This window comes from Scyliorhinus torazame, chromosome 2, assembly GCF_047496885.1.
Source record: "Scyliorhinus torazame isolate Kashiwa2021f chromosome 2, sScyTor2.1, whole genome shotgun sequence".
NCBI classification, from domain to species: Eukaryota; Metazoa; Chordata; class Chondrichthyes; order Carcharhiniformes; family Scyliorhinidae; genus Scyliorhinus; species Scyliorhinus torazame.
In genome coordinates, this window is record NC_092708.1 from 402,057,134 (window position 1) to 402,080,251 (window position 23,118).

At 51.6% G+C, this 23,118-nt stretch overlaps 2 protein-coding genes across 2 annotated transcripts in view; one reads left to right on the top strand and one right to left on the bottom strand.

The window, feature by feature from the left end:
* Positions 1-23,118, bottom strand: part of tmem63c (transmembrane protein 63C) — a 536,405-nt gene that overhangs the window by 498,216 nt on the left and 15,071 nt on the right. The gene's annotated exons all lie outside the window — the stretch shown is intronic.
* Positions 773-22,209, top strand: zdhhc22 (zDHHC palmitoyltransferase 22). The gene is made up of 2 exons (XM_072494506.1): positions 773-914; positions 20,710-22,209. Exon 2 carries the CDS (start codon positions 20,726-20,728, stop codon positions 21,503-21,505), a length of 780 nt encoding a protein of 259 aa, XP_072350607.1. The 5' UTR covers positions 773-914; positions 20,710-20,725; the 3' UTR covers positions 21,506-22,209.

Here is a 23,118-nt window from a genome sequence, read left to right on the forward strand (position 1 = left end):
TACTGAGGGAGTGCCGCACTGTCAGAGGGTCAGTACTGAGGGAGTGCCGCACTGTCAGAGGGTCAGTACTGAGGGAGTGCTGCACTGTCAGAGGGTCAGTACTGGGGGAGTGCCGCACTGTCAGAGGGTCAGTACTGAGGGAGTGCTGCACTGTCAGAGGGTCAGTACTGAGGGAGTGCTGCACTGTCAGAGGGTCAGTGCTGAGGGAGTGCTGCACTTTCAGAGGGTCAGTGCTGAGGGAGTGCCACATTGTCAGAGTGTCAGTACTGAGGGAGTGCTGCACTGTCAGAGGGCAACCTTCAACTTTGTGCTCAAGTCCTGAAGTGGAATTTGATCCCGGAATCCTGAGATTTAGAAGTGGCAAATTAACCAGAGGAAAGATAAGGAAACATTTCTTGTACACAGCGAGGTGCTGTGATCTCGAATGTGCTGTCTGAATGGGTGACGGAAGCCGATTCAATAATAACCTTAAAAGGGGACATACTAATGGGGGAAAAGAAAATACAGAACTTTGGGAAAAGAGCAACAAAGTGGGACTAATTGGTCACTCATTGCAAGAGCTAGCAGACACACGATGGATCAAATGGCCTCCTTTTGTGAAGTGCTGATCCTGTGATAAAAATGGAAATATTACATGTCAGATTCTGTCACAAAATGAGACAGGATGATGTTTTATCTCCAGGTGGAGGGTGAAGTGAGCTGGTTGAATTGCAGAGGGGTGAGCTCTGTCTGCTCAGTGATTGAAGGTTTGGCAGTTCGGAGTCTGCAGTTTGTGGGGCAGCCAGCTGGGGAGCAGCAGGCAGTCGAGCCAATCAGCCAGGACACGGATCGCAGGGTAGGAGGACCTTAGTTACAGCACTGAAGCCCAGAGCAGATCGAGACGAGGAAGGACACGCAGCACATCCCAGATCCAGGTACCACAGCAAACAAATAATTCACAGCATCAGCTGGGAGGGTAGAGAGGTCCAGTATTGTCATCACCATTGATATTCACCGTTTGCTCTTTCGAAAGGCGGTGCTTCATATCATCTGCTTATTTCAGCTGTGAAAGGGCCAAATATGGCAGAGAGCGAGAGAACAATAGAAGCCGGCTGTCAGAATACTCACTGACTGACATCAAAAAGAAACACACACGGGCAGCTTCCTAGATAAAAAGAGAGAGAGAAATGAAGAAAGAGACAGAAATAAAGAGCGGGAAATAGAAGAGACATAGAGAGCGACAGAGAGAGAGACAGAGAGCGACAGACAGAGAGAGAGAGGGAGAAAGAGACAGAGATAGAAAGAGCAACAGAGAGAGGGACAGAGAGGGAGACAGAGAGGGAGCCGAGACAGACAAAGATAGCGACAGAGAGAAAGAGAGACAGATGGAGAGACAAGTCAAAGGACAGAGAGACATACAGACAGAGCAGAGAGACAGAGGCAGGAAGAGAAACAGACAGAAGACAGAAATTGATAGAGAGAAAGAGAGAGAAACAAAGAGAGATAGCAAGAGAGAAAGAACAGGTGGCATGGACAAATAAACAGAGAAAAAGACAGGGAGAATGACACAACAGAGAAATAGAAAGAAAGAGACAGACACACAGAGTCAGAGCAGAAATAAAATACAGGAAAAAGCCAACAGCAAATGTGCAACGTGATCAACTCCATGTGGAAACAGATCAGCATTGGGGCAGGACAAGGAAAGGAACAAGGGCTGTCATCGCATATGAGGAACTGATTATCACCATTCACACTCAGGATTAACCCTGTAACCCTTACCCATGCTCACCATTAACACCATTCACAGTAATCACCCTCACCATTAACCACGCTCACACTCACCATTAACCACGCTCACCCTCACCATTAACCACACTCACCCTCACCATTAACCACACTCACCTCACCATTAACCACGCCTACCCTCACCATTAACCGCGCTCACACTCACCATTAATCACACTCACCCTCACCATTAACCGTGCTCACCCTCACCATTAACCACGCTCACCCTCACCATTAACCACGCTCACCCTCACCATTAACCACGGTCACCCTCACCATTAACCACACTCACCCTCACCATTAACCACACTCACCTCACCATTAACCACGCCTACCCTCACCATTAACCACACTCACCTCACCATTAACCACACTCATCTCACCATTAACCACGCCTACCCTCACCATTAACCACGCCTACCCTCACCATTAATCACTCACCCTCACCATTAACCACACTCACCCTCACCATTAACCACGCTCACCCTCACCATTAACCACACTCACCCTCACCATTAACCACGCTCACCCTCACCATTAACCACGCTCACCCTCACCATTAACCATGCTCACCATTAACCACACTCACCCTCACCATTAACCACGCTCACCCTCACCATTAACCACACTCACCCTCACCATTAACCACACTCACCCTCACCATTAACCACGCTCACCCTCACCATTAACCACACTCACCTCACCATTAACCACGCTCACCCTCACCATTAACCATGCTCACCATTAACCACACTCACCATTAACCATGCTCACCCTCACCATTAACCGCGCTCACCCTCACCTTTAACCGTGCTCACCCTCAGCATTAATCGCGCTCACCCTCACCATTAACCGCGCTCACCCTCACCATTAACCACGCTCACCCTCACCATTAACCGCGCTCACCCTCACCATTAACCACGCTCACCCTCACCATTAACCACGCTCACACTCACCATTAACCACACTCACCCTCACCATTAACCACACTCACCCTCACCATTAACCACACTCACCCTCACCATTAACCACACGCACCCTCACCATTAACCACGCTCACCCTCACCATTAACTACGTCACCCTCACCATTAACCACACTCACCCTCACCATTAACCACACTCACCCTCACCATTAACCACACTCACAGTCACCATTAACCACGCTCACCCTCACCATTAACTACGTCACCCTCACCATTAACCACGCTCACACTCACCATTAACCACACTCACCCTCACCATTAACCACACTCACCCTCACCATTAACCACACTCACCCTCACCATTTACCACGCTCACCCACACCATTAACCACACTCACCCTCACCATTAACCACACTCACCCTCACCATTAACCATGCTCACCCTCACCATTAACCACGCTCACCCTCACCATTAATCACACTCACCCTCACCATTAACCACGCTCACCCTCACCATTAACTATGTCACCCTCACCATTAACCACACTCACCCTCACCATTAACCACACTCTCCCTCACCATTATCTACGTCACCCTCACCATTAACCACACTCACCCTCACCATTAACCACACTCACCCTCACCATTAACTACGTCACCCTCACCATTAACCACGCTCACACTCACCATTAACCACACTCACCCTCACCATTAACCACACTCACCCTCACCATTAACCACGCGCACCCTCACCATTAACCACGCTCACCCTCACCATTAACCACGCTCACCCTCACCATTAACCGTGCTCACCATTAACCACGCTCACCCTCACCATTAACCACACTCACCCTCACCATTAACCACGCTCACCCTCACCATTAACCACGCTCACCCTCACCATTAACCACGCTCACACTCACCATTAACTACGTCACCCTCACCATTAACCACACTCACCCTCACCATTAACCACGCTCACCCTCACCATTAACCACGCTCACCGTCACCATTAACCACACTCACCCTCACCATTTACCACGCTCACCCACACCATTAACCACACTCACCCTCACCATTAACCACGCTCACCCTCACCATTAACCACACTCACCCTCACCATTAACCACGCTCACCGTCACCATTAACCACACTCACCCTCACCATTAACCACGCTCACCCTCACCATTAACTACGTCACCCTCACCATTAACCACGCTCACCCTCACCATTAACTACGTCACCCTCACCATTAACCACACTCACCCTCACCATTAACCACGCTCACCCTCACCATTAACTACGTCACCCTCACCATTAACCACGCTCACCCCCACCATTAACCACGCTCACCCTCACCATTAACTACGTCACCCTCACCATTAACCACACTCACCCTCACCATTAACCACGCCCACCGTCACCATTAACCACACTCACCCTCACCATTTACCACGCTCACCCTCACCATTAACCACACTCACCCTCACCATTAACCACGCTCACCCTCACCATTAACTACGTCACCCTCACCATTAACCACGCTCACCCTCACCATTAACCACGTTCACCCTCACCATTAACCACACTCACCCTCATCATTAACCACGCTCACCCTCACCATTAACTACGTCACCCTCACCATTAACCACACTCACCCTCACCATTAACCACACTCACCCTCACCATTAACCACACTCACCCTCACCATTAACTACGTCACCCTCACCATTAACCACACTCACCCTCACCATTAACCACGCTCACCCTCACCATTAACCACGCTCACCCTCACCATTAACTACGTCACCCTCACCATTAACCACGCTCACCCTCACCATTAACTACGCTCACCCTCACCATTAACCGCGCTCACCCTCACCAAAAACCACGCTTACCCTCACCATTAACCATGCTCACTCTCACCATTAACCACACTCACCCTCACCATTAACTACGTCACCCTCACCATTAACTACGTCACCCTCAACATTAACCACACTCACCCTCACCATTAACCACACTCACCCTCACCATTAACTACGTCACCCTCACCATTAACCACGCTCACCCTCACCATTAACCACACTCACCCTCACCATTAACCACGCCCACCCTCACCATTAACTACGTCACCCTCACCATTAACTACGTCACCCTCACCATAAACCACGTTCACCCTCACCATTAACCACACTCACCCTCATCATTAACCACGCTCACCCTCACCATTAACTACGTCACCCTCACCATTAACTACGTCACCCTCACCATTAACCACACTCACCCTCACCATTAACCACACTCACCCTCACCATTAACTACGTCACCCTCACCATTAACCACACTCACCCTCACCATTAACCACGCTCACCCTCACCATTAACTACGTCACCCTCACCATTAACCACGCTCACCCTCACCATTAACTACGCTCACCCTCACCATTAACCGCGCTCACCCTCACCAATAACCACGCTTACCCTCACCATTAACCATGCTCACTCTCACCATTAACCACACTCACCCTCACCATTAACTACATCACCCTCACCATTAACTACGTCACCCTCACCATTAACCACACTCACCCTCACCATTAACCACACTCACCCTCACCATTAACCACACTCACCCTCACCATTAACTACGTCACCCTCACCATTAACCACGCTCACCCTCACCATTAACCACACTCACCCTCACCATTAACCACGCCCACCCTCACCATTAACTACGTCACCCTCACCATTAACTACGTCACCCTCACCATTAACCACGCGCACCCTCACCATTAACCACGCTCACCCTCACCATTAACCGTGCTCACCATTAACCACGCTCACCCTCACCATTAACCACACTCACCCTCACCATTAACCACGCTCACCCTCACCATTAACCACGCTCTCCCTCACCATTAACCACGCTCACACTCACCATTAACTACGTCACCCTCACCATTAACCACACTCACCCTCACCATTAACCACGCTCACCCTCACCATTAACCACGCTCACCGTCACCATTAACCACACTCACCCTCACCATTTACCACGCTCACCCACACCATTAACCACACTCACCCTCACCATTAACCACGCTCACCCTCACCATTAACCACACTCACCCTCACCATTAACCACGCTCACCGTCACCATTAACCACACTCACCCTCACCATTAACCACGCTCACCCTCACCATTAACTACGTCACCCTCACCATTAACCACGCTCACCCTCACCATTAACTACGTCACCCTCACCATTAACCACACTCACCCTCACCATTAACCACGCTCACCCTCACCATTAACTACGTCACCCTCACCATTAACCACGCTCACCCCCACCATTAACCACGCTCACCCTCACCATTAACTACGTCACCCTCACCATTAACCACACTCACCCTCACCATTAACCACGCTCACCGTCACCATTAACCACACTCACCCTCACCATTTACCACGCTCTCCCTCACCATTAACCACACTCACCCTCACCATTAACCACGCTCACCCTCACCATTAACTACGTCACCCTCACCATTAACCACGCTCACCCTCACCATTAACCACGTTCACCCTCACCATTAACCACACTCACCCTCATCATTAACCACGCTCACCCTCACCATTAACTACGTCACCCTCACCATTAACTACGTCACCCTCACCATTAACCACACTCACCCTCACCATTAACCACACTCACCCTCACCATTAACTACGTCACCCTCACCATTAACCACACTCACCCTCACCATTAACCACGCTCACCCTCACCATTAACCACGCTCACCCTCACCATTAACTACGTCACCCTCACCATTAACCACGCTCACCCTCACCATTAACTACGCTCACCCTCACCATTAACCGCGCTCACCCTCACCAAAAACCACGCTTACCCTCACCATTAACCATGCTCACTCTCACCATTAACCACACTCACCCTCACCATTAACTACATCACCCTCACCATTAACTACGTCACCCTCACCATTAACCACACTCACCCTCACCATTAACCACACTCACCCTCACCATTAACCACACTCACCCTCACCATTAACTACGTCACCCTCACCATTAACCACGCTCACCCTCACCATTAACCACACTCACCCTCACCATTAACTACGTCACCCTCACCATTAACCACGCTCACCCTCACCATTAACCACACTCACCCTCACCATTAACCACGCCCACCCTCACCATTAACTACGTCACCCTCACCATTAACTACGTCACCCTCACCATAAACCACGTTCACCCTCACCATTAACCACACTCACCCTCATCATTAACCACGCTCACCCTCACCATTAACTACGTCACCCTCACCATTAACTACGTCACCCTCACCATTAACCACACTCACCCTCACCATTAACCACACTCACCCTCACCATTAACTACGTCACCCTCACCATTAACCACACTCACCCTCACCATTAACCACGCTCACCCTCACCATTAACTACGTCACCCTCACCATTAACCACGCTCACCCTCACCATTAACTACGCTCACCCTCACCATTAACCGCGCTCACCCTCACCAATAACCACGCTTACCCTCACCATTAACCATGCTCACTCTCACCATTAACCACACTCACCCTCACCATTAACTACATCACCCTCACCATTAACTACGTCACCCTCACCATTAACTACGTCACCCTCACCATTAACCACACTCACCCTCACCATTAACCACACTCACCCTCACCATTAACTACGTCACCCTCACCATTAACCACGCTCACCCTCACCATTAACCACACTCACCCTCACCATTAACCACGCCCACCCTCACCATTAACTACGTCACCCTCACCATTAACTATGTCACCCTCACCATTAACCACGCGCACCCTCACCATTAACCACACTCACCCTCACCATTAACCACTTACCCTCACCATTAACCACGCTCACCCTCACCATTAACTACGTCACCCTCACCATTAACTACGTCACCCTCACCATTAACCACACTCACCCTCACCATTGACCACACTCATCCTCACCATTAACCGCGCTCACCCTCACCATTAACCACGCTCACCCTCACCATTAACCATGCTCACCCTCACCATTAACCGTGCTCACCCTCACCATTAACCATGCTCACTCTCACCATTAACCACGCTCACCCTCACCATTAACCGTGCTCACCATTAACTGCGCTCACACTCACCATTAATCGTGATCACCATCACCATTAACTGTGCTCACTATTAACAGTGTTCACTCACCATTAACCATGCTCGCCCTCACCATTAATCGTGCTCACCCTCACCATTAACTGTGCTCACGATTAACCATGCTCACTCTCACCATTAACCATGCTCACCATTAACCGCGCTAACCCTCACCATTATCCATGCTCACCCTCACCATTAACCATGCTCACCCTCACCATTAATTGTGATCACCATCATCATTAACTGTGCTCACTATTAACAGTGTTCACTCACCATTAACCGTGCTCGTCCTCACCATTAATCGTGCTCACCCTCACCATGAACTGTGCTCACTATTAACCGTGCTCACTCTCACCATTAACCATGCTCACCCTCACCATTAACCATGCTCACCATTAACCGCGCTAACCCTCACCATTAACCACGCTCACCCTCACCATTAACCATGCTCACCCTCACCATTAACCACGCTCACACTCACCATTATCCGCGCACACCCTCACCATTAACCGTGCTCACCCTCACCCATGCTCACCCTCAGCATTAACCATGCTCACCATTAACCGCGCTCACCCTCACGATTAACAGCGCTCACTAAATAATCTGAACCTCAAGTGAGCAGACACGGGCCCCCTTGAGGGACAGTCGGTGCTGAGGGACAGTCGGTGCTGAGGGGCAGTCGGTGCTGAGGGACAGTCGGTGCTGAGGGGCAGTCGGTGCTGAGGGGCAGTCGGTGCTGAGGGGCAGTCGGTGCTGAGGGGCAGTCGGTGCTGAGGGGCAGTCGGTGCTGAGGGGCAGTCGGTGCTGAGGGACAGTCGGTGCTGAGGGGCAGTCGGTGCTGAGGGGCAGTCGGTGCTGAGGGACAGTCGGTGCTGAGGGACAGTAGGTGCTGAGGGACAGTAGGTGCTGAGGGACAGTCTTTACCCGGTTGAACCCGGCCCTCCTCTTCGCCAATCCGCATCCAGCTCACTCCCTTCCCAGCTGCACCCCCTGGTCTGCTTCGTCCATTTCAAGATCTTTTCTTTGTCCAAGAACCGGTGCAGCAGCCACCACCATCGCCCTCGACAGCTCCCCCACCTGCAGCCTCCTCCTCAGTGCCATGTCCACCCGACCCACCTGGAGGGGCCGGTCGAAGGCCCCTCCCCCATCAGCTTCTCCAGCACCCTCGCTACATATCTGGCGGCCTCCGCTCCCTCGATGTCCTCAAGCATCCCGATAATCCTCAGCTTTTGTCTCCTGATCTGATTATCCAGGTCCTCTAACTTCTCTCTCAGCCTCTTCTGGCTGTCCCAACCAATCCCCAACTCTGTCTCCAACGAGGCCATCAGCTCCTCGTGCCCTCCCCCCTGCCTTCTCCACCAGCCGGCCCCCAGCCTCTGCCCCGCTCTCTCAATCGCTGCTCTGTGCGGCTCCACCACCACAGCCACCTCCTCCGAGGCCTCCTTCTCCACCAGCCGGCCCCCAGCCCCAGTCTCTGCCCCGCTCTCTCAATCGCTGCTCTGAGCGGATCCACCACCTCCTTCTTCTGCTGCTGGAATTTTCCATTCAAAAAATCCACCAGCTGCTCCGGCGACCACTGAATGGGCAGCGTTGCCCCCTTGCCTTCCGCCATGTTCACCTGTGGCACCACGAAAACCTTCCTGCTCCAGCTGCTCTCTCTCGTGGCACTTCTCATCCTCTGATCCACACACCAGCCTCGCCAGAGGAGTATTACCTTCCCCAGGCACTCCCACACCTTTTATCCTCAAACCCCCCCCTTTGGGTGGTGAACCACCGACAAACTCCACCTAGAGCGGGAGCCAACATGTGCGACCAGTCACTCCATGGCCGCCACCAGAAGTCCCCTGAATCTTGAATTCTACCGTACTATGGGCACTACTCTCTAGGGGATCCTTAACTCTGAGGTCATTAATTAATCCCTCCTCATTACACAATACCGAATCCAGAGTAGCTGCTCCCTGGTTGGTTCCCCAACTTACTGCTCCAGGAAACAATCTCTAATGTATTCAGTGAACTCTGCCTCCAGGCCCCCCTTGCCAATTTGATTCCTCCAGTCTATGTGCAGATTAAAATCACCCAGTATTATTGCCGTATCTTTCTTACAAACCCCCAGTATTTCCTGCTTTATACTGTGCCCCAAAGTAGGACTACTGTTTGGGGACCTGTAGATTATTCCTCCAAGGAGTCATTCTTTGCTGTTTTTGATATTCTGTCCAATCTTCTGACCTGCCACCCATCTTTGTGCAATTACAGCTCTTTTTAAATCTTCAACTTTTTTAGTTGGCACAGTGGTTAGCACTGCTGCCTCACAGCTCCAACCTCCCGGGTTCAATTCCAGCCTCGAGTGACTGTGTGGAGTTTACACGTTCTCCCAATGTCTGCGTGGGTTTCCTCCGGGTGCTCCGGTTTCCTCCCACAGTCCAAAGATGTGCAGGTTAGGTGGATTGGCCATGCTAAATTGCCCCTTAGTGTCCAAAAAGGTTGGGTGGGGTTACTGGGTTACGGGGATAGGGTGGAGGTGTGGGCTTAAGTAGGGTGCTCTTTCGAAGGGCTGGTGCAGACTCGATGGGCTGAATGGATTTTTGACATTCTATGATTTTATGGCCTAGTTAACCACCTGGTGTGTCCACCCCTTGGAATTTATCTTCCTCATTTTGAATGATCTATTCTGTGTATGATGAAATATCTCCTTCAGTGTCCCTCACTGCATCTCTATGGACCTAATTTGTCAGTTCACTTAGGTAGCTGTGCGTTGATGCCCTCATAATTATCCTTATAGCAGTTCAAAATATTGGTTTTGCAGTCACTCTTCTCTCCCTCAAACTGAGTGTAAAATTCAATCATATTATGATCGCTGTTACCTACGGACGCCTTCACCATGAGGTCATTAATTAAACCCATTTCATTACACAATACCAGCTCAGTACAGCCAGCGCTCTGGTTGGCTGCAGAAGGTGCTGTTCTAAGAAACTATCCTGAAAACATTCAATTAATTCCTCATCTACGCTACCTTTCCAATCTGATTTTTCCACTACATGCAGGTTAAATTCCGTCCTGGTTATTGCTATACCTTCTGACACACTCCTGTATTCCATGTCCTCCCATGTGGTTTGTGGTAAACCACTGTTGCACCTGTATTAGGTGATGTATGGTAGGACCTGTACTACAGGTTCGTTAGTAGTCCCTGCCTGCTGGCTCCGCCCAGTAGGCGGAGTATAAATATCTGTGTCCCCCATGCGGCAGCCATTTCGCCAGCTGCTGTGGGAGGCCACACATCTTAGAGCAATAAAGCCTCGGTTGTACCCAACTCAAGTCTTTGTGCAATTGATCGTGCATCAATTTATTGCTCGAAGATTTCCAAAAGATGGACCTCGTATCAAACCGGATTGCCTGCAGCTGGATCCGCATTCAAGCGATGCCAAAAAGAATTTTCAACACTGTCTAGCTTGCTTCGAGGCGTACATCAACTCGGCGTCCACCCCTGTCTCGGAGGCTCAGAAGTTACAAATCCTGTACTCGAGGTTGAGCTCCAACATCTTTCCGCTGATCCAGGACATACCGAACTACGCCGAAGCCATGACGCTTCTCAAAGAAAACTACGCTCAGAAGACGAACACGCTCTTCACCAGGCACGTACTCGCCACTCGCTCTCAACTCCCTGGTGAGTCCATAGAAGACTTCTGGTGGGCCCTAATCCCACTCGTCCAGGACTGGGACTGTCAGGCCATTACGGCCACTGAACATTCAAACCTCCTCATGCGGGACGTGTTTGTTACGGGGATTGGGTCGGACCTCATACGCCAGCGACTGTTAGAGGGGGCCATGCTCGACCTAGCGCAGACAAAAAAACTAGCGCTCTCCATGACGGTCGCCTCGCGCAACGTTCAGGCCTACACCCCCAGCCGCGTGGCCCACCCCTCCTACGCATAGTGGATCCCACAGACGGCCGCCCCAGCGGGGGCCTTACCCAGCCAGTACGCCTGCGCCACGCGCCAGACAGCAAACCCCGGGGTCCCCGATGTTATTTCTGCGGCCAGCAGAAACACCCGCGCCAACGCTGCCCGGCCCGCGCTGCCCTTTGTAAGGCTTGCGGCAAGAAGGGGCACTTCGCCGTGGTGTGCCAGGCCCATGCAGTCGTCGCTATCGCCCCCACCCAACTCGTTTATGGACAATGGGCTTGATGCACAATCAGTGACCACTAAAGCGAGGTTGTAGTCCAACTGAAGGCTTTAATAAGCGAGATGTTTCCCCCAGCAGCTCAGGTACAGAATGAGGGCTGCTGGGGCGGCACGGGCTCTTATACCCCGCCTATCAGGGCGGAGCTATTATACACTCTAGCCAATAGAAAGCATACAGGTTCTACCAATGGTACTTTAGCCTATCAGGTACCGTAATACCTATAATACCACAGGGCGTCACCATCTTCTCTCCCTCAGACCAAGCGCGGCCAGTGGGCGCCGCCATCTTCCCCCCCGAGCAACACGTGCGGCCCATGGTGCTGCCATCTTGTTCAACCCCCACCACGTGCGGCCCGTGGGTGCCGCCATTTTGTACCCTTCTAGATCTTCAGCCGCCATTTTGTCCTCCTCGAGATCTTCAGGCGCCGCCATCTTGTCTCCCCCAAGGCACATGGGCACCACCAGCGTTCCAGGACCAGGGCCCCCCGGGCTCCCCGTCATCCTACACCAGCGACGACCGACCACGACTCACCTCAGTGACCATCGACCAGTCTCATCCGCACAACCTGGCCACTGCATCGACCAGCGTGAAAGTCAGCGGACACGTGACCTCTTGCCTGCTGGACTCCGGGAGCACCGAGAGCTTCATCCACCCGGATACGGTAAGGCGCTGCTCCCTCGCGGTACACCCCGCCAATCAAAGAATCTCCCTGACCTCCGGATCCCATTCCGTGGCGATCTGACTGTACGGTCACACTCACGGTCCAGGGCGTAGAATTCAGCGGCTTCCGCCTCTACGTCCTCCCCAACCTCTGCGCTGCCCTACTACTCGGCCTGGATTTCCAGTGCAACCTCCAGAGCCTAACACTGAAATTCGGCGGGCCCCTACCACCCCTCACTGTGTGCAGCCTCGTGACCCTAAAGGTCGATCCGCTATCCCTCTTCACAAACCTAACCCCGGATTGCAAACCCGTCGCCACCAGGAGCAGACGGTACAGCGCCCAGGACAGGACCTTCATCAGGTCCGAGGTCCAGCGGCTGCTTCGGGAAGGCATCATCGAGGCCAGCAACAGCCCCTGGAGAGCCCAAGTGGTAGTGGTTAAAACTGGGGAGAAAAACAGAATGGTCATGGACTACAGCCAGACCATCAATCGGTACACGCAGCTTGACGCGTACCCCCTCCCGCGCATATCTGATATGGTCAATCAGATTACACAGTACCGGGTCTTCTCAACTGTAGACTTCAAATCCGCCTACCACCAGCTCCCCATTCGTAAATCGGACCGTCCATACACTGCCTTCGAGGCAGACGGCCGCCTCTATCACTTCCTCAGGGCTCCCTTCGGCGTCACCAACGGGGTCTCGGTCTTCCAAAGGGAGATGGACCGAATGGTGGACCGGTACGGTTTGCGGGCAACCTTCCCGTACCTAGACGACGTCACCATCTGCGGCCACGATCAGCAGGACCACGATGCCAACAGTGCCAAATTTCTCCACACCGCCACTCTCCTAAACCTCACCTACAACAAGGCGAAGTGCGTGTTCAGCACGACCCGCTGAGCCACCCTCGGCTATGTGGTCCAGAACGGAGTTCTGGGGCCCGATCCCGACCGCATGCGCCCCCTCATGGAGCTTCCCCTCCCCCACTGCCCCAAGGCCCTCAAACGCTGCCTGGGGTTCTTTTCGTACTACGCTCAGTGGGTCACAAATTATGCGGACAAGGCCCGCCCACTCATACAGTCAACCCATTTTCCCCTGACGGCCGAGGCCCAACATGCCTTCGCCCATATCAGGGCCGATATCGCCAAGGCCGGGATGCACGCAGTAGACAAGACGCTGCCCTTTCAAGTAGAGAGCGACGCATCGGACGTCGCTCTGGCCGCCACCCTCAATCAGGCAGGCAGACCCGTGGCATTCTTCTCCCGCACCCTTCATGCCTCAGAAATTCGGCACTCATCCGTCGAGAAAGAGGCCCAAGCTATCGTTGAAGCTGTGCGGCATTGGAGGCATTACCTGGCCAGTAAGAGATTCACTCTCCTTACGGACCAACGGTCGGTAGCCTTCATGTTCAATAACACGCAGCGGGGCAAGATCAAAAATGATAAAATCTTGAGGTGGAGGATCGAGCTCTCCACCTACAACTACGAGATTTTGTATCGCCCCAGTAAGCTCAACGAGCCCCAGATGCCCTATCCGAAGGTACATGTGCCAGCGCACAAGTAGACTGACTCCGGGCCCTGCATGACAACTTTTGTCACCCGGGAGTCACACGGTTGTACCATTTCATAAAGGCCCACATTCTGCCCTACTCCATCGAGGAAGTACGGACAATCACCAGGGACTGCCAGGTCTGTGCGGAGTGCAAGCCGCACTTCTACCGGCCGGATCGTGCGTGCCTGGTGAAGGCCTCCCGCCCCTTTGAACGCCTCAGCGTGGATTTCAAAGGGCCCCTCCCCTCTACTGACCTTAACACGTATTTCCTCAGTGTGGTCGATGAATACTCCAGATTCCCCTCCGCCATCCCATGCCCCGATATGGCGTCTGCCACCGTCATCAAAGCTCAGCAGGGGTATCGCCTCCAGCAGAACGACAAGCTACAACCCCCGGGGAAACGGACAGGTAGAGCGGGAGAACGGGACGGTATGAAGGGGCGTTCAACTGCCCCTACGGTCCAGGAACCTCCCTGATGCACTATACTCCATTCAGTCACTACTGTGCACCACCACCAACAACACACCCCATGAATGTCTTTTTGCCTCTCCAGGAAGTCCACATCCAGGGTGTCGCTCCCGACTTGGCTCGCAGCTCCAGGACCCGTCCTGCAGGACCTGTAAGCATGTCCGACTCCACAAGGCGGACCCGTTGGTGGAAAGGGTGCAATTGCTCCATGCGATACCCCAGTACGCCTACGTGGCATACCCCGACGGCCGCCAGGATACTGTCTCCCTCATGGACCTGGCACCAGCAGGTCCCCCCCCCCCCCCCCCCCAGCCCGGCGCCATCCTCCCCTCCCCCGGCGCACCCAACAGCAACCCCCCAGGACCATCCGTCCCGCCCCAGCCCACGCCCGAGGATGAAGGGGATTTTGGCACGCTCCTGGAGGCACCGGACATCGGACCAGTATCGGCATCTCTGCCACCACTGCGTCGCTCCCAGCGGCACATCAAGCCCCGGACCGGTTAAACCTCTAACTGGTCCACTGGACTTCAAAAGACATTTTTTTCTCCCTCTGTCAAGGATTGTAAATGTAAATGTAAAAAGAAAACCATTTGTTGTATATAGTTCTCCACCACCCTCGCCGGACTCAATTTTAACAGGGCGTGAATGTGGTAAACCACTATTGCACCTCTATTAGGTGATGTATGGTAGGACCTGTACTACAGGTTCGTTAGTAGTCCCTGCCTGCTGGCTCCGCCCAGTAGGCGGAGTATAAATATCTGTGTCCTCCATGCGGCAGCCATTTCGCCAGCTGCTGTGGGAAGCCACACATCTTAGAGCAATAAAGCCTCAGTTGTACCCAACTCAAGTCTTTGTGCAATTGATCGTTCATCATGGTTACTGCGTGATCCAACAGGGAACTCCAGCCGACATGTCCACAATATGACAGCTTCAGGTGAAAGCTCAGCCAGAGACGAGTTATATTGAGATGAGGATTTTTAGCTGGGCACTGAATTGCAGACAAGGCAGGGAGAGAGTGCGCTGCACAACCTTCACTTTCTCAGTTTATTTCCAAACTGAGTCCAAAAAACAAAGTCATAACTTAAACTGATCTCAGTTAGGTGGTTTCCAGTAAATCACCAGGGCAGTCTCACAGCCTGTTCAGGTAAACAAACAGTTCTTATCCCTGCAGCAAAAAGCGAGAGTTCAGACGGCGATGCCGAGGGTTCAGGACTGGAGAGGAACTTGTAATGGGAGGAGGAGGATGTTTTCATAGATTATCATAGAATTTGCAGTGCAGAAGGAGGCCATTTGGCCCATCGAGTCTGCGCCGGCTCTTGGAAAGAGCCCCCTACCCAAGGTCAACACCTCCACCCTATCCCCACAACCCAGTAACCCCACCCAACACTAAGGGCAATTTTGGACACTAAGGGCAATTTATCATGGCCAATCCACCTAACCCGCACATCTTTGGACTGTGGGAGGAAACCGGAGCACCCGGAGGAAACCCACGCACACACGGGGAGGATGTGCAGACGCACAGACAGTGACCCAAGCCGGAATCGAACCTGGGACCCTGGAGCTGTGAAGCAATTGTGCTAACCACAATGCTACCGTGCTGCCCTCTCCCTTTCTCTCTCTCAGCCACTCTTTACCTATCTATCTGTCTATCTGTCTCTCTGTCTCTGTCTCTCCCTTGCTGATAATGTTCTCAGAATGGTTGGCGTGTTGGATCCGATCCGTTGTGGGTGCTATATACCAACCAGTGGTGTGCCTCAGGGATCGGTGCTGGGTCCACTGTTATTTGTGATTTATATTAATGATTTGGATGAGAATTTAGGAGGCATGGTTAGTAAGTTTGCAGATGACACCAAGATTGGTGGCACAGTGGATAGTGAAGAAGGTTATCTAGGGTTGCAACGGGATCTTGATCAATTAGGCCAGTGGGCCAACGAATGGCAGATGGAATTTAATTTAGATCAATGTGAGGTGATGCATTTTGGCAGATCGAATCAGGCCAGGACCTACTCAGTTAATGGTATGGCGTTGGGGAGAGTTATAGAACAAAGAGATCTAGGAGTACAGGTTCATAGCTCCTTGAAGGTGGAGTCGCAGGTGGACAGGGTGGTGAAGAAGGCATTCGGCATGCTTGGTTTCATTGGTCAGAACATTGAATATAGGAGTTGGGACGTCTTGTTGAAGTTGTACAAGACATTGGTACGGCCACACTTGGAATACTGTGTGCAGTTCTGGTCACCCTATTATAGAAAGGATATTATTAAACTAGAAAGAGTGCAGAAAAGATTTACTAGGATGTTGCCGGGACTTGATGGTTTGAGTTATAAGGAGAGGCTGGATAGACTGGGACTTTTTTCCCTGGAGCGTAGGAGGCTTAGGGGTGATCTTATAGAGGTCTATAAAATAATGAGGGGCATAGATAAGGTAGATAGTCAACATCTTTTCCCAAAGGTAGGGGAGTCTAAAACTAGAGGGCATAGGTTTAAGGTGAGAGGGGAGAGATTCAGAAGGGCCCAGAGGGGCAATTTCTTCACTCAGAGGGTAGTGAGTGTCTGGAATGGGCTGCCAGAGGTAGTAGTAGAAGCGGGTACAATTGTGTCTTTCAAAAAGCATTTAGATAGTTACATGGGTAAGATGGGTATAGAGGGTTATGGGCCAAGTGCGGGCAACTGGGACTAGCTTAATGGTAAAAACTGGGCGGCATGGACTGGTTGGGCCGAAGGGCCTGTTTCCATGCTGTAAACTTCTATGATTCTAACTGTGCTTGGTCCATGTCGGTACAAATGGCAGGTAGCACGAGGAAAGAGGTACAGCGGAGCCAGGCACCAAATTTAAAATCAGAAAATCAAAGGCAATAATCTCATTGGGTAAATGACTCCGAGACTGGTCTGGAAGAAGTGGGTTCATTTCATGGTGGAAGCAGTGCTGGGAAAGGTGGGGGCTGTACCTTTGGGACTGAATGATGCTGGGCTGGTGACTGAGTGAGCTGCATAACCAGGGAAAGTAGAAAGGGCTTTAAACTAAAGAGTGGCCGCAAGGGACCAAATTTGGGATAACATGTTAAATCAAAGAGTAGAGAAAGGTATTAATGTGGGAAATGATAGACCACGACAGGAAAGGTCAGAGAGGACAAATCTAAGAGTAAATCAACAGATAATTCTCTTTTACAAAAATAATAAAAGGAGAAAATTAAAGGCTCTGTATGTGAAAGATTGTAGAATTTGAAACAAAATGGATTAACTGACAGCGTTGATAGAAATAAATGAGCACGATCTGACAGAGACATGGCTACAGGGTGACATAGATTGGGACCTAATTATTGAAGGCTCCAGGATATTTAGGAAATTGCAGGACGCCAGAGAAGGGGTGGATGGTTGTGTTAATTAAGAATGGTAATCGCACAACAGAAAGGAATGCCCTAAGTTCAGGAAACCAGGACATTGGAACGGTTTTGAGCAGATGAGAAATGGTAAAGGTAGGAAGTCACTTGTTGGAGAGATGTACAGGCCCCCTCACCTCTATTGGAAACCCGAGAAAATGAAACAAGAGAGTTATCCCACGGACATCGATTGTGTACTGCTCTTCCCCACAGAGTTTGTAGACAAATACTGTGGCCAGGGATCTTCACACGCAGGAACATCAGATCGACAGTGTCAAAACCCTTCAAATTTGATCATTTTTCCAAAGGTTTTCCCATTGGCTACAAGGTGTTTTTTTAAATGACAATCTCTGCAAAGACCCGATTTGCTTTGTCCTTGTCTGTGTGTGTGTGGCTGTCTGTGTTGGGATTTAAAGGGGTATATAGTTAAAAACAAAACAAAAAAGGGTCTATAGTTACATTTCCGGATTACACAACCTGTTTTAAAAAGGAAGTTTAGTATCATAACAAATCAATCTTTCTGACTGAATTGAAAGTAATTGAAAGTAATCTGGTTAAAGTTTGTTTAATTCTGGGTCTGACGATAGGAAAAGTAACCAAATGGCCATTTTGACGGGTGAATAAAACATTTACATTTATTCTATAATAAATTTAGTGTATGCAATTCATTTTTTCCAATTAAGGGGTAATTTATCGCGGCCAATCCACCTACCCTGCACATCTTTGGGTTGTGCGGACGAAATCCACGGAAACCAGGCAGGAATGTGTAAACTCCACGCGGACAGTGACCCAGAGCCGGGATCAAACCTGGGGCCTCGGCGCCGTGAGGCAGCAGTGCTAACCACTGCGCCACCGTACTGCCCTATAATAGGAGTTAATGTTAAGGACTTCCAAGGTACATCCTTCCCGACTGTATATCACTGTGTACCGTCACCTCCGGTGAGTCTGTCCTGCTGGTGAGACAGGACACACTGAGGAATGGTGATGGTGGCTTCTGAGACATTGGGCGGAATTCTCCCCCCCACGCCGGGTGGGAGAATCGCCCGGGCGCCGCATGAGTCCCGCCTGGCCGCCCCGACGCCCGCACGCGATTCTCCCCCCCCCCAAACCGGCGTGGTGCAAATCACGGCTGGCCGCTGGGAGAGTCGGCGATTGCCGTTGGTAATGGGCGAGCGCCGATTCTCCGGCCCGGATGGGCCGAGCGGCCTGCCCAACACAACAGGTTCCTGCCGGAGCCGGCCACACCTGGTCGCTGCCGGCGGGAACGTTGGGGGGAGGGGGCTCAAAAGGAGTCTGGCCCGCGATCGTGCCCACCGATCGGCGGGCCGGCCTCTCTGAAGGAGGACCTCCTTTCCTCCGCGCCCCGCAAGATCCATCCGCCATCTTCTTGCGGGGCGGCCGTGGGGAGGACGGCAACTGCGCATGCGCGGGTTAGTGCCAGCCAATCCGCGCATGCGCGGGTGACGTCATTTACGCGGCGCCGCTTTTACGCGGCGCCAAGGCCCGGTGCGCGTAAATGACGCGGCACCTCTCCTAGCCCCCCGGGGGCGGGAGAATAGGGGGCTGGGAATGGCCTCCGACGCCGGAGTGAAACACTCCGGTTTTCACTCCGGCGTCGGGACTTAGTCTCCCGATGGGAGAATTGTTCCCATTATCTGTAAGGTTTGATTCAGTGAGTATGACTGTGTCACGCTATTGATTAACTAGTCTGTGGGACAGCTCTCCCAACTCTGACACAAGCCCCCAGGTATTAGTAAGGAGGACTTTGTAGGGTCGACAGGGCTGGGTTTGCCTTTGTCCTTTCTGGTGCTAGGTAAATGCAGAGTGATCTGTCTGGTTTCACCCCTTTGTGACTTTTCTGTTGTGGTTTGTTATAAGTGAGTGGCTTGCTCGGCCATTCCAGAGGATATTTAAGAATCAACCACTTTGACCTTACATTTGAGCAGAAAGTCCTTATTTCGTTTACCCACCTCTTTCCCACACCCCACCATCCAATGAAACTGACTCAGTTTGCACCTCAGTTGTCATAAGTGAATTCCACAACCTGAAAATCTCTGACATTTAATCTTGTATCAATGATTCTTTGTTCTGAACCCTCAACTACTGGAAGTCTGTTTCTATCTACCCTGTCATGGGGGCAGCACGGTAGCATTGTGGATAGCACAATTGCTTCACAGCTCCAGGGTCCCAGGTTCGATTCCGGCTTGGGTCACTGTCTGTGCGGAGTCTGCACGTCCTCCCCGTGTCTGCGTGGGTTTCCTCCGGGTGCTCCGGTTTCCTCCCACAGTCCAAAGACATGCAGGTTGGGTGGATTGGCCGTGATAAATTGCCCTTAGTGTCCAAAATTGGCCCTTAGTGTTGGGTGGGGTTGCTGGGTTTTGGGGATAGGGTGGAGGTGTTGACCTTGGGGAGGGTGCTCTTTCCAAGAGCCGGTGCAGACCCGATGGGCCGAATGGCCTCCTTCTGCACTGTAAATTCTATGATTCTATGTCACATCCTTTCAGCCGTCACGTCTGCCTGCTTCTGTGTCGAATTCAATGTTTTGATTCGCTGTGTTTCCTCTTTAGGAAGGAATGGTCCAGGATGCTGAAGCTCAAGATCTTGAACATGATCGCTCCCTCCTACTTTCTTGGAGTCTCCTTCACCACCATGATCCTTCAGAGTTTTGTTTTCATTCCCACTATCTTCGCTGATGACTTCACACGGCCATGGTCGTTCTCTGGCAGCCACTTCACTTTCTTTCTCTACATCTCAGCTAACGTTTTGGGAAACTACTTCTTGATCCTGTGGTACCCATCAGAGAGCATACACAGCAGCCGTGCTTTTCCCGATGAACCCCTGCAGCCAGGCAGCCATTTCTGCAAGTTATGCAGCAAAGTTATTCTGAGGCGGGACCACCATTGCTTCTTCACAGCAAACTGTATCGGGAACAGAAACATGCGTTACTTCCTCATGTTTGGATGGTACACTTCGATTGTCTGTCTCTATTCCTTAGTGGTAGGTGTAGCATACCTGAGTGTAGAATATCATCTCTCCTTTGAAAATCCCCTCACCTTCCTCACCCTCCTTCCCCTCTCCTTCTTCCATTTCTTCTTCAGTATGATCCCATCATTTCAGTTGTTCCTCGTCCTGATGCTGTACATCTGGTTAGGGATTGGATTGACCTGCGCTGGCTTCTGCTGCCAACAGATTCTCTTGGTAGCTCGAGGGCGTACCTGGTACCATCTGAAGAAAGGGATGCCTGCAGTTCGCTGTACGCCTTGGGGGGTCAATCTTCAGGATGTGTTCGGGGAACGTTGGCTGCTGGGTTTCTTCTTCCCGATTCCAACAGTACATGTGGATCCAAAGGACAAATGGTACTGAATTCCCGGGTGTCGGCATGCTTCCCAAACCCACTGTCCTGATTTCCCCAGCATACCTCTGCTTCCCAAACTAATTGTATTATATCCTCGGATTATCCTGCAGTAGGAGTGAGATATAATCAGTGAGGTCCCAAATCCCCTGAGCTTCAACACAGTTGTTCAGCCCATGTAGGATGGGTACAGATCCTCCTCAGAGATGTCACCTTTTTGTTGTATTGCATTTTTAAAAACATATGTTGATTATCAAAGACTTTCATCAAAACTGTTTACAGCCTGGTATGAACAGAGGACGTTAAAATGCAGACACTGAGGTAATCACAGGTTATAACTGAGTGAAACGTGTGTTTGGCTGTGGTGATGGTGTGTAAAACCAGTGGACAAGTATCCTATAGGCTGTTGTTCCTGAGAATGTTTTTCAATTCAGAATGGTCTGTGACGATGTGGTTGAGCTCTCTGTTGTGACAGAACAGGAAAGGTTCAGAAAGTGTTACTGGATGAGGTAGGCTGAGATCGGAGCTCAGCAGATCATAGAATCATACAGTGCAGAAGAAGCCCTTTGGCCCATCAAGCCTGTACTGACACAATACACTCAATCTCCAAAGTTTGTGGGCAGCACGGTAGCACAAGTGGATAGCACTGTGGCTTCACAGCTCCAGGGTTCCAGGTTCGATTCCGGCTCGGGTCACTGTCTGTGCGGAGTCTGCACATCCTCCCCGTGTGTGCGTGGGTTTCCTCCGGGTGCTCCGGTTTCCTCCCACAGTCCAAAGATGTGCAGATTAGGTGGATTGGCCATGATAAATGGCCTTAGTGACCAAAAAGGTTAGGAGGGGTTATTGGGTTACGGGGATAGGGTGGAGGTGTTGACCTTGGGTAGGGTGCTCTTTCCAAGAGCCGGTGCAGACTCGATGGGCCGAATGGCCTCCTTCTGCACTGTATGGTCTATGCGCACTAATCCCACTTCCCAGCACTTAGAATTGCTACTGTGCAGAAGGAGGCCATTCGTTCCATCGAGTCTGCGCCAACCCTCTGAAAGAGCCCCTATCTCGACCCACTCCCCCTGCCCTATTGCCATAACCCCACCTAACCTGCACATCTTTGGACTGTGGGAGGAAACCGGAGCACCCGGAGGAAACCCACGCAGACACGGAGAGAAAATGCAAACTTCACACAGTCACCCGAGGCTGGAATTGAACCTGGCGCTGAGGCAGCAGTGCTAACCACTGTGTCACCGTACCATCCTTGGGCCACCATCCTGGCCCATAGCCTTCAATGTTATAACATTTCAAGTGCTCAGTGCATTCTAGATTCCCAAACTCCCTCTAAACCTCCTGTCTTTCACCTTAAAATTTGCCCCCTTGTTATTGACTCTTCAACTAAGGGGAGCAGCTGTTTTCTATCCACTCTGTCCATACCCCTCATAAAACAACCCGAGCTTATCCAGTCTCTCTTCATGGCTACAATGCTCCATCCCAGGCAACATGCTGGTGAACCTCCTCTGCACCCCCTCTACTGCATCCTTCCTATAGCGCGGTGACCAGAACTGAACACACTGCTTCAGCTGTGGCCTGACAAGCCCTGTACAACTCCAACATAACCTCCCTGCTCTTATAATCT